This window comes from Lynx rufus, unplaced genomic scaffold (assembly GCF_022079265.1).
Source record: "Lynx rufus isolate CCGP_SWC_20201006 ecotype Redwood Valley unplaced genomic scaffold, mLynRuf1.p SCAF_14, whole genome shotgun sequence".
Classification (NCBI taxonomy): domain Eukaryota; kingdom Metazoa; phylum Chordata; class Mammalia; order Carnivora; family Felidae; genus Lynx; species Lynx rufus.
In genome coordinates this window covers 22,950,133-22,963,004 of record NW_025814828.1, presented here as the reverse complement: position 1 = coordinate 22,963,004, position 12,872 = coordinate 22,950,133, and the positions used below count along the sequence as shown (strand labels likewise).

Genomic DNA, 12,872 nt, shown 5'->3' with positions numbered 1-12,872 from the left:
GGTTGGAAGGATACAGGCCTACTTTCAAATCCCAGCAATATCACTTACAGCAGAGTCTGAACCAGATGTATGATTCAGCTTTGGAGTTTCAAGTGTTTTTCCTCTGTAATATGGTAGTAATATCTTCCTCAGGCTACTACTGTCTCAGGGTTAAATAAAATATAAATAATGCCTATAAAAGAGACTTATGCAGCTCTTAGAATATGGCATTTGTTTATGCATATCACCGTCCTCTCTGTAAAACAACAAAATAATGATAATCTTAGGTAGCTAGAACTACTGGAGCAAAAAAAAAGGGCTTTGTTCTACTTCCCAAACCAAATAAGACAGGAACTGAAAGAATCTAATGCAGAAATAGCAGTAAGAAATTTGGACTTGAGGCTCTTTTAGACTGTAAAGAGATTCTCGTTAACCTAATTAAGATAAAGGGGCCTTAATTGGCCTAAGGGAAACTCCCTGTGATAAAATTGTGAGAACACATAGGTTTGTGCAGAATGCCTCTCAGAGAATGAAACCTGAGGGCATATTCAGACAACTGACAGTATTATAATTGATTCCGATAGAAACTTTAATATAACCATGGCAGAGAAAAAAAATTGGACCATTAGCATGCATGTCATGATTGTTATTACAATTTGCATATTCTCTCGTTGAAATCAGACAGGAATTTTAAACTAGTGAGTACATATATCAGTGTTTGTATTAGGCACTTATTAATTCTTATGTTTAAGTATTATTAATGATTTGTAAAGGTTTCTAAACCAGCAGTATCCTGGCTGGCATTGATTTGAATTTTCTCATGAAATGATTGTCATTTCCATTCAATTTTCCTAGTGTTCTGGCTGTCCTGTCCCAGGGAATAATGCTGTACTATAATCTCCTAGAGGCGACACTGCAAGAGAGGTATGTGAAAGCGTTTTTTTCTGTGCTCCACTTAAGAACTGTCACGCATTTCCAATGCCATGTAAAATGAAGTGACCGTTACAAACAGTACTCATCAAATCCAAATGTGCTTGATATGGCCCAATTCTGTTTTTCCCTTGCAATAACAGGGTTAATGTTTGGAAAAAAAAAATTAAAGAAAACTGCAGAAGTTGCTGCTACATCAAAAATCAACTTGGTTACCATTAAAATTATATTTAACAAAGTTCCCATATACAAGCTTCTATTTTTTGGTTGGCTATACACAGATGTGGATCTAAAGAAGGAAGTGCGTGACTTTCATCGTCTCGATAATTTTATGTTGATTACAAATTATATAGATGGAAGGAATGTGAAATAAAATGTAATGAAGGCCAAGAAAAGAAGGGGCTAGCATAGTTCAATGGCTGAGAAAACCAATTTTGGAATCAGAAAGACATGTATTCAAATCAGAGTTTCTCAACTTATTAGGAGTGTGACCTTTGGCGATTTATTTAACTTCTCTAAGTTTTCTCCCTGATCTTAGAAGGACCCTTAAGACTCCTATATCACTAGGTGATTATGAAAATTAAGTACAAAAAGATATAAAAGTTCTTGTCACAGTGTCTTGAACATAATAAGTACTAAAGTACTATATTTGATCAATTATGTTATTACCTTTCTTGGTAATAACAATAAGCCCTCAAGTAATATTACATAGTTGTGGTTCTTATCACTGTAATGATCAAGAAAAGAACTGAAACAATTGACCTGTGATGTTCATTACTCGCTCTTAGCTAATTTCAACCCAGTTTCCCTCTGGCCCATTTCTCTAAGAACGAGGAGTGGGGTTATAGATTGGAAAAAGTTTTTCCCATTGCGCCAAAGACGGCGGCGCTTTAGGCCGAACTGAACAGAGTAAAAGTTGCCAACCAACTCCATCCGGGAACAAGATCCTCCCCCAATGGCGGGGGGGAGGGGGGGGCGTGGTAAGTGAATGACAGATACATAGGCCAAACCTTATGGAGAAGACGCACCTACAGATCTCTGATTATTGTTAATAGGGTACACTTCACTTGGCTCCCGCTTCTGTTCTGGGGTCGGGGGTCGGGGGTGGGGCGGGAGCCTCAACACGGATGTCAGGTGTTGAACTGGTCAGGACATAAGCGATTAACTTTCTTTTGTCTCAAGTCCTAAATCCCCACACACCTGATAAGTGAAAATGTTTCTGAGGGACGAAAGCTTTTATGCTAGAACAGTGCTTTGCTCTAATCACTAAGCCTCTACATAGTATTGGGGGCAACTGCCTCGACACGCACGTACAGAACGTTCCTTTGGGGTAGAATCCTGGGAGAATCGTAAGAATACTGTCATAATCGAGGCTTTCCTAGACGACCGTGAGCAGACTCACGATTTAAACCCACATTAAGAAGAAATATGCGAGAACAAAACGGAGAAAGGCGAACATAAGATGAAAACGAGAGGAGGCAGGACTCCGAACACTACAGACCTCCGTAACTGCCAGCTTCGCGACCGCTATTTCTCCGCCATCTTCTACTGTGATTTTCCTAACCGGCCACCTCGGCTACCGTCGTCGCTGCTCCAACGACGGCAATAGCCGTTGATTCTGGGCAGGCGCGAGCCAGCCACCTCACACGCGGACGCCACCGCTGCCGAGAAGATGGCAGAAAGCGCCATGGCGGACAAATGTCGCGTGAAACTCTACTCCCTGAACCGAGATCAACAATGGGATGACCTAGGCTCCGGGCACATCTCTTCGGCTTACGTGGAGCACCTCCAGAGCGTGTGTCTGCTAGTTCAGTCGGATTCCAGTGAGGCGCTAATCCTGGAGTCGAAGATCAATTCGAATACGCCGTACCAGAAGCAACAGGAAACGCTGATTGTTTGGTCAGAAGCGGAGGGCCACGGTATGGCTTTAAGTTTCCAGGATGCCGAAGGTTGTCAGCAGATCTGGGAAGACATTTGCCGAGTTCAAGGTAAAGATCCATCTGTCCGTATCACACAAGACCTCTTAGATGAATCAGATCAGTTTGATGACATACTCGAAACTGCTGATGTGTTTGACTTGCCTAGCTGTGAAGTCGGTAAACTTGAAGATATTGATGACTTTGTTTCCTCGATTCTCGCTTTACCTTTACCTATCCATAAGGAAAGACTGGCTCTGATCTTAGAAAATGGGAACTATATTAAAAATTTGCTGCAGCTGTTCCACACTTGTGAAGACCAAGGGGACACTGAAGGTTTACACCATTTGTATGAAATTATTAAAGGCATCTTATTCCTTAACAAGACATCTCTGTTTGAGATCATGTTTTCTGATGAGTGTATCATGGATGTGGTGGGATGCCTCGAATATGACCCTGCAATGGCTCAGCCGAAAAGGCATAGGGAATTCTTGACTCAACATGCGAAGTTCAAGGAAGTTGTACCAATAACGGACTGTGAACTTATGCAAAAGATACATCAGACCTATAGGGTACAGTACATTCACGACATCCTTATGCCGATACCATCCATGTTTGAAGAGAATTTTCTTTCTACTCTTAAAACTTTTATTTTCCTCAACAAGGTCCAGATAGTCCGCATGCTGCACGAAGATGACAACTTTTTGTCTGAAGTTTTTGTGCAGCTAAGGAACGAGACTATAGATGATGATAAACAGCGCGAGTTGCTATTTTTCTTCAAGGAATTCTGTAAATTTTCGCAGACATTACAGCCTCCGGACAACGATGCCCTCTTCAAAACATTGACGCATTTGGGAATTCTTCCTGTTCTGAAAACCGTGATGAGCAGGAAGGATTTGCAGTCACGATCAGCTGCTACCGATATACTTACTTATCTAGTAGAGTGTAGTCCATCCATGATCCGAGAATTTATAATGGAAGAAGCCCAGCAGAGTGTAGATGGTAACCTTTTAATTAACTTAATAAGTGAGCAAATGATCTGTGACACTGATCCTGAGCTGGGAGGTGCTATTCATTTAATGGAACTTCTTCGTGCTCTAATCCATCCTGAAAATATGCTGTCAACACCTAGTAAATGCGAAAGAAGTGAGTTTCTATATTTCTTCTACAAGCATTGTATACAGAACTTCACAGCACCACTTTTTGCCATCACTTCAGAAAATATATGTGAAGGGGATAATGTAGTTGGAGCTGACAAAAACAGCCCCAATAATTATCAAACAGCAGGGCTGCTTTCTTTAATTTTGGAGCTGCTCACATTTTGTGTGCAACATCACACATATTACATAAAAAACTATATTTTGAGCAATGACTTGCTAAGAAGAGTCTTGATCTTGATGAGTTCAAAGCACACTTTCCTGACTCTGTCTGCTCTTCGCTTTATGAGAGGGATGATTGGCCTTAAAGATGAACTTTACAATTATTACATCATCAAGGGAAATCTTTTTGAGCCAGTTGTAAATGCTTTTCTGAAAAACGGGACTCGGTACAATATGTTGAATTCAGCTGTTATTGAGCTGTTTGAATATATAAGAGTGGAAAATATCAAATCTCTTGTTATACATATAGTTGAGAAGTTTTATAAAACACTTGAATCGATTGAATATGTTCAGACATTCAAAGGATTGAAGATCAGATATGACGAAGAAAAAGATCAACAAAATCAAATTTGGAAGAATTTACATACTATACTGTATAGTCAAATACTCTGCAGAGGAATCAGAGTCTTGGAGAAGAAGGAAAAAATGTGTATTAAAGAAGATTCAAAGGAAGAAGAAGCAGTTATGCCACCATTGGAAGATGATTTTCCAGATCCTTATGATAAGTTTATGGAGACTAAAAACCCAAAAGAAAATGAAGACAAGGTAGATGTTCCTAAAAGAACATCTTCTGGGAGCTACAAAATCAGTTCATCCCCTTCTGCTGGTGATGCTAATGAAACGAGTAGCCAGAGCAGTAGCAGCACGGTTGGCTTAAAGAATGATCCAGATGATGAAGAAAAAGATGAAGGAGATGAAACATCGCCCAAGAAGAAACCACATCTTAGCTCGTAAAACCTGTAACATTACTAAACTCTACTAAAATTACTAAATTCTACTTTACTAAGTTCTACATTACTAAAATTTTATGAACATCAATTAGTGAAAAATATGAATCCAAAAGCTTTCTCATTTGAAGTTAATAAATACACAGTAAGAAGGAAAGATGCTCAGTGTTATCATCTAGGAGGTTTTAGTTCTGTGAAAACCAAACTTCACAGAATTAAAAAAAAAATAATAATAATAATAAACTAACCAGAATCTGAATGATAACTTCTTTGCAAGAAAAATCTTGGTTTGGTGGGGGGAGGAAATAGGTTGTTGATATAATATTAATGCAATTTTGTTCCAGGGGTATGTTTTTAAAGCAACTATTAACACTGCAGTTGCAAAGCTTCTAACGTGACTTGTTCAATGGTTCTGGTTTTCTTTGCCTCAGTAGCCTTTTTTGAAGTAAAAACTTAGGTTTTATGGAAAACAAAGACAACTGGAATAAAAAAAATTAAGCTATTCACATTTCTGCAAAGATTTAACACAAAATCAGCCTCTGGGTAATTGGAGGGAAGTAACTTGCAGTGTGTAGTTTTCATGAATAAAGAAGAAAGCTGGATTCAAAATCCGCAGTTGTTAATTTAACTTTTTTTTTTTTGGGAGGGAAGTAACTTGCAGTGTGTGTTTTTCATGAATAAAAAAGAAAGCTGGATTCAAAATCTGCAGTTGTTAATTTAACTTTTTTTTGGAGGGAAGTAACTTGCAGTGTGTAGTTTTCATGAATAAAGAAGAAAGCTGGATTCAAAATCTGCAGTTGTTAATTTAACTTTTTTTTTTTTTTGGAGGGAAGTAACTTGCAGTGTGTGTTTTTCATGAATAAAAAAGAAAGCTGGATTCAAAATCTGCAGTTGTTAATTTAACTTTTTTTTTTTTTTGGAGGGAAGTAACTTGCAGTGTGTGTTTTTCATGAATAAAAAAGAAAGCTGGATTCAAAATCTGCAGTTGTTAATTTAACTTTTTTTTTTGGAGGGAAGTAACTTGCAGTGTGTAGTTTTCATGAATAAAGAAGAAAGCTGGATTCAAAATCTGCAGTTGTTAATTTAACTTTTTTTTTTTTGGAGGGAAGTAACTTGCAGTGTGTGTTTTTCATGAATAAAAAAGAAAGCTGGATTCAAAATCTGCAGTTGTTAATTTAACTTTTTTTTTTTTTGGAGGGAAGTAACTTGCAGTGTGTGTTTTTCATGAATAAAAAAGAAAGCTGGATTCAAAATCTGCAGTTGTTAATTTAACTTTTTTTTTTGGAGGGAAGTAACTTGCAGTGTGTAGTTTTCATGAATAAAGAAGAAAGCTGGATTCAAAATCTGCAGTTGTTAATTTAACTTTTTTTTTTTTTTGGAGGGAAGTAACTTGCAGTGTGTGTTTTTCATGAATAAAAAAGAAAGCTGGATTCAAAATCTGCAGTTGTTAATTTAACTTTTTTTTTTTTTTGGAGGGAAGTAACTTGCAGTGTGTGTTTTTCATGAATAAAAAAGAAAGCTGGATTCAAAATCTGCAGTTGTTAATTTAACTTTTTTTTTTGGAGGGAAGTAACTTGCAGTGTGTAGTTTTCATGAATAAAGAAGAAAGCTGGATTCAAAATCTGCAGTTGTTAATTTAACTTTTTTTTTTTTTTTGGAGGGAAGTAACTTGCAGTGTGTGTTTTTCATGAATAAAAAAGAAAGCTGGATTCAAAATCTGCAGTTGTTAATTTAACTTTTTTTTTGGAGGGAAGTAACTTGCAGTGTGTGTTTTTCATGAATAAAAAAGAAAGCTGGATTCAAAATCTGCAGTTGTTAATTTAACTTTTTTTTGGAGGGAAGTAACTTGCAGTGTGTAGTTTTCATGAATAAAAAAGAAAGCTGGATTCAAAATCTGCAGTTGTTAATTTAACTTTTTTTTTTTTTTGGAGGGAAGTAACTTGCAGTGTGTGTTTTTCATGAATAAAAAAGAAAGCTGGATTCAAAATCTGCAGTTGTTAATTTAACTTTTTTTTTTTTTGGAGGGAAGTAACTTGCAGTGTGTGTTTTTCATGAATAAAAAAGAAAGCTGGATTCAAAATCTGCAGTTGTTAATTTAAGTTTTGTTTGTTTGTTTAGATAAGTGAGGCCAAAAATCAATCCAGTAGTATTCTAGAATGGTATTCTCTGTTACCTTGATAGCGTGTCGAACAGAATGCTTTCAATTGCCAGATGGTGAAAGGTACTTTTGAAGGTATTTCCTGACGTATTAATAAAGTTGCGTCAGTCTTCAGAGCAAGTTAAGTTTTAAAGTATAATTTGCAAAGGCTAACGTACAAAAAAGAGGTCTGCCTCTTGGTGGACCAAGAATTTGTAAAAAGTGGTAGCAAAGAGTTCAGAGGATTTATTTTTAGAGGACTAAGTTAACTGGGTCCATTTTTCCTGGAATGGCTTGAAGTGAAATAGTTTCTCCTGTTTTAAAGACTTTAGAGTTAATTTCAGATTGGGTCACTGAACCAGGTGGACTGTCTGTGTAGATGTGATGTATAGTTTTCCATAAGACATTTTTTTCTTTTATATTCAAAATACCACCGTAGTTGTTTTGCACCATTTGATGATATTCATGCTGAACTGTAAAATTGAGGAGTGAAAAAGTCACCTTGTAATTCCAAAAGTAAAAGGGACCATTTTAAATGCATACTGTGCCAATAGGAAACACATCTTATACAGAGGTAAGAAAGAGTTGCATAGGAGCTACAAAGAGAGTGTATTCCTGATGCAAGAAATAATCATTTTATCAGATGTAGAGTCTGCTCAAGTGTGGACATGACCTCAGGAGATATAACCACACTTTGCTGAGGACCTGACACAGCAAGAAAACCGCATTTTTACATCTCTCAAACCATGCTGGTTGAATTAAATGTTGTAATGCGATTATTCATGTTGTGAGTATATGTCAAAAAAGGCAGTTTGTTCCAAAAGTATCTCATCTTTTCCTTCTGGCGACTGTCATGGGGAATGTTATCCATAGTCCACACATTTACATACATACACAGGGTGTTGTTTTGAAAAAAAATATCCTTAACTCTTTGTTTTGGTGGGAGTGGCCCCAATTCCCTAACAGAGCAGCTATTTACAACTACACCGAGAAGAACAATTTTTCTTTGTTCTTTCTGATTAGTCTCTCCTTTTCACCTAGTTTGAATCAGCCATTAATAAATGGATGCTGTAAAAAAAAAATTTTTAATGGACACTGTAGGAGAAAAAAACGAATATTTGCATTTCTTGCTGTACTGTTTCCAGTGAATTTGTAAAGAAGGGTGAAGGAGGAAATAAGTGTAATGAGAAGTTAAAAAAAGAAGGGAAAAAAAAAAGGACAGACATTCTATTGAGCTGTATAACCTCTATGAGCCCTTTTCTAGTCTCAGCTACTTAATGTTAGGGAAACAACATGACAGGCAAAGTGGTGCAAAGGCAAATTGCCCATCAAATGGCATAACCTACTATTACGGGAACACTGAAGAGGGCAACGAAACACAGAAGAGCAAGCCTTACTGTCTGCACGCTGAGTGGAAAACAGACCAAAACGTTCAGTGTCTCTAGGTACTGTATGTGAGGAGATAGCGTGTCAAAAATGTTTAATTCCATCTTTAAGATTTTTAGAAGTAATTTTAACAGGACCTTTAAGTGGCTTACTTATGCAAAGAGGAAACAGTTTGAACTGGCTGTATATTTACAGTAAAATATAGGTGGCCATTTTTGGGCAGGCACCCTGGGTTCGTCACGACTAGGGCTTTAAATGCATGGCTTCCAGGAATTTTTACAGTATAATGACTTTCTAAATACACTAACAAAGGAAAGGTGATACAACAGGTAAAGCAAAAGCTTCCTATTCAGGCAGCCCTTGCTGATAACGCAGGCTCTGGTGCTTACTAGGTCAATGACCTTAGACGATATACTTCTTTGCTCCTCTAACCACGGTTTCTTCATCTTCTCTTAAAAATCAGAAACTATATGTAAATTACCCAGAACATTTTCAGCACTCAACAAATAGCTTTTGAAACTCTGTTATTGGGGCACCTGAATGGCTCAGTCGGTTAAGTGTCCAACTTCGGCTCAGGTCATGATCTTGTGGTTCCTGATTTCAAGCCCCACGTAGGCTTCTGTGATGACAGCTTGGATCCTGGAGGCTGCTTCGGATTCTCTTTCTCCCTCTCTCTCTCTGCCCCTCCCCTGCTCACATTCTGTCTCTGTCTCTCAAAAATGAATAAATGTTAAAAGAAAATTTGAAACTCTTTATTATTATCAACAATAGTAGCATAATCATTTGCAAGAAGATTGGGGATAAAGTCAGGTAAACACTTAAATGACAAGTTATGCTCCTAAATCAATAATCTCATACTCTCGATCAAATGATAGCAACATGACAAATTAAAAATTAATGAGTTCACTTCTGGCTAGCAGACAAGTCTATGCGTATGTGTCATGCCCTGCTGAGACACAACTGAAATAAAAGGCATTTAAGTCAAAGAAAAATAAGCTTGCATGGCAATAAAGACACTTGGGTGGAGTGGTGTCTCGGATGTTAACCAAGGAGTGCAGAGAAAATGGAAATGAGAAGAATAGCAGGAGAGGTGAGGAGAGCACCCAAGATTTATGAAAGTGAAGAGAGTCAAACAGCTCTCTTCTCCTCCTTTGCCCCACCCCAGCAAGCAGAGCAGGCAGCTGGAATGTATCCCTAGATAACAGATCAAGTGTCCCTTTCCTTAAAGCAATTGAAATAATGGGCAAACCTGAGGGCCATAGTATGGATGTTATTGCCTCAGAGTTAAGCTCTTCTCGTGAGGGTGTTGGAGGATCCAGGATGCTGCAAGTTTACCACCGTAAGGTACAAGTCATGAGGTTTTCAGGTGTGAGATGGGTTAATGCCCAGCTCCCACGCAAAAAGTTCAGTTTCAATGGGGCGCCTGGGAGGCTCAGTCAGTTAAGCACCCAACTCTTGCTCTCTTTCATGATCTCGCAGTTCATGAAATTGAGCCCCGACTGGGGCTCTGAGCTGGCAGCACGAAGCCTGCTTGGGGTTCTCTCTCCTTCTTCACCCCTCCTCCACTCACATGTTTTCTCTCTCTCTCTCTCTGTCTCTCTCTCTTCCTCCCTCTCTCTCAAAATAAATAAATAAACTTGAAGGCAAACAAAAGAAAAAAAAAAAGAGGACAAATGACACCCTTGGAAAGAAAATCCTTACAAGTAGCAGGTCTGTCAGGTAATACCTACATCAGTCAGGCAACCCAGTTTGGAAATGGTGTGGTTAAAGTTCCCAGTTCAGTTCAAGTAACTGAGCCTACTCCTTGTTTTGGAAGATCTGCTAAACGCAGGCAATCCAATCTTATTTGTCCATGCCACCAGCATGGTGGTGTGACATCAGCCCATTGAGGGTGATGAAGATGGGGGGGTGAGGACGACATCCAGAGGGGTGTGTGTGTGTGTGTGTGTGTGTGTGTGTGTGTGTTGCACGAGCTGGGAGCATCCTTTACATCTTCTGATAGATCTCTCAGTGAGGTTAAGGGAAAGGAAAGGTGATCAGAGTTCTCTGGCTAGGCATGGCAGACCCAGCAGTCAGTTAAAGATGCTTCCAACAGTGTGGGAGAGCTTCACCAGAATGTTTCTGTGGGGAGGAAGTCTTCAGAGGCAGATATGAAAGGCAGAGGTCTTTTATGCCCCTTCCTCCCTGTGCAACCCGAGGTTCTGGGTTGTTGCTCTTCCTCCATTTCCATAACACCTGAATGTCTCTTTCCAGTAACCATAAATTTGCCCCCTTTTTTTCAGTTATTCCTTGCTCTCACCCAAACTTTTCATATGGAAAGATCAGGTCTGAGAGGGACAAAGACATTTTTATAAAACCAGAATTAAGTTTGAATCGCACAGTTCTCATTTTTGCCAGGCTGCCGCCCAGAGGCTGTACCAACCAGCTGGCCTAGGGAAAGAAAGATGCATCATACTCAGGAATGGTCAGGACAGAATTCTAAATTTTCAAAATAGGTCTAGATAATTTCCCATCTCTTTAATCTGATTCAATGACCAAATTACCTTACTCTGGTGTAGGGCTTCTCAGTCTCACCACGGTTGACATTCTGAGCCAGATATTTCATTGTTTTGGAAGATTTCCTGTGTATTGTAGGAAATTTTGCAGCATCCCTGACATCTACCCACTAGATTCCAGCAGCATACCCCCAGTTGTAACAAACAAAAACGTATCCAGAAAAAGCTAAATATTCCTCAAAGAGCAAACCCACCCTTAATTGTGAACCACTAGTCTAAAGATATGTAGAGCTTGATTCAAGAGCTTCTCTTACTTTATGATTATTGGATTCACATCCACTAGGCTGAGTTGCCTTTTATTTTTATCCTCTACCTGAAGGGGCAAAGTATATACAAGGGTTAAGTGTATAATGCACTTGAATGAAAAGAGAATTGGCTTTGCTTGGAATTACAAAGATCCTGATTCCACTTTGTATTGCCTGTATAACCGTGGCATCTTATGTGACACCTCTCATTCTCAGGGTTCTTATTTTTAATGTATGGCTGACAACACTATTATGGCTGAATTATGTTCCCCAAAGTTCATATGTTGAAGTTCTAACATCCAGGATCTCAGAATGGAACTGTATTTGGAGATAGGGTCTGAAAAGGGATAATTAAGTTAAAATGAAGTCATTAGGATGGACCCAATTCCAATATAACTGGTATCCTTAAAGAGCAAATTTAGACACAGACATACACACAGAAGGATGAGCACGTGAAGACACAGGGAGAAGCTGGCCATCCACAAGCCAAAGAGAGAGGCCTCGGGAGAAACCAATTCTGCTGATACCTTGATCTGGGACTTCTAGCCTTTGACACTGTGACAAAACAGATTTCCGTTGTTTAAACCCCCAGGATGTGGTACTTTGTTATGGCAGCATTAGCACACTAACACAAACATTTAATGGGAAGAAGTTTTATAAGGATTAAATGATATGTATCTTATAAACATCACAGTTACTATGCTAAACAGTTCATAAATGACATGTGAAAATGGTCATTCTTTTATTGAGCATGTATTATATGTCAAGCACACTTTCCTAGGCAATTTACCTACATTCTTTTTTTTTTTTTTAATTTTGGAGAGAGAGAGTGCCTGTGAGTGGGGTGGGGGGCGGAGGGAGAGAGAGAGAGAGAGAAAGAGAGAGAGAGAATCTTAAGCAGTCTCTATGCTCAACGAAGAGCCAGACACAGGGCTGAATCCCATGACCCTGGGATCATGACCAGAACCAAAACCAAGAGTCGGACGCTCAAGCAACTGAGCCACCCTGGGGCCCCACTTATCTGCATCATTTCTAATTTCACAATAAATCTGCAAGGTAGATGTGGTGGCCTTGAGAATGCACCTTGTCAAGAGGGAATATAATAGAATACAAATAAGGGCCCCAGCCACTGTAATCATTGCCTCACTTTTTCTCAGGCCATGCTTCCCAAGGGCTGCTCCCAGCCGGTGATTTGTATGGCAGGGGTACTAAATAAAGCAGGCTTGTTCTTGGGCAGATGAGAGACTCCTCTGACTAGAGAGTTTGACTTTCTGAAGGCTCTCCTGAACAATCTGTAGACTACATGGTGATCTAATATACTTCCTTCATTCCCTTTCTTCTTCCTTTGAGGTCAGAGTGTGTCCTGATCTGATGCCTTTTCCACCTTCGTCCGGCCTGCTCTCTGTTGCCTCTCATCGGCATTTTTCCTAACAAAATCCTTGCAGGCTAACTTCTTTCATGATGGCTCCTTCTTGGAGAACATGGACTAACACAGTATGGATTTTGACTGCTTTACAGAAGAAACAGAGGCACATAGAAATACATAACCAGTACTAGTAAGAGTGTATTCAGATGTTTGTCTGACTCCATAGAGTGAGTTCTTTCTCCTATGTATAT

At 38.9% G+C, this 12,872-nt stretch overlaps 1 protein-coding gene across 2 annotated transcripts; it reads left to right on the top strand.

Annotated features, from left to right (window-relative positions):
• The first annotated feature begins 2,581 nt into the window (after positions 1–2,581).
• Positions 2,582–4,939, top strand: LOC124509662 (serine/threonine-protein phosphatase 4 regulatory subunit 3B-like). Of its 2 annotated transcripts, XM_047076374.1 has the most exons (2): positions 2,597–4,088; positions 4,236–4,939. In XM_047076374.1, the coding sequence occupies exons 1-2, from the start codon at positions 2,597–2,599 to the stop codon at positions 4,937–4,939; spliced, it is 2,196 nt and encodes a 731-aa protein (XP_046932330.1). The 2 variants fall into 2 exon arrangements, with proteins under 2 accessions (XP_046932329.1, XP_046932330.1); XM_047076373.1 differs by having other exon boundaries at positions 2,582–4,939.
• The last annotated feature ends 7,933 nt before the right edge of the window (positions 4,940–12,872 follow it).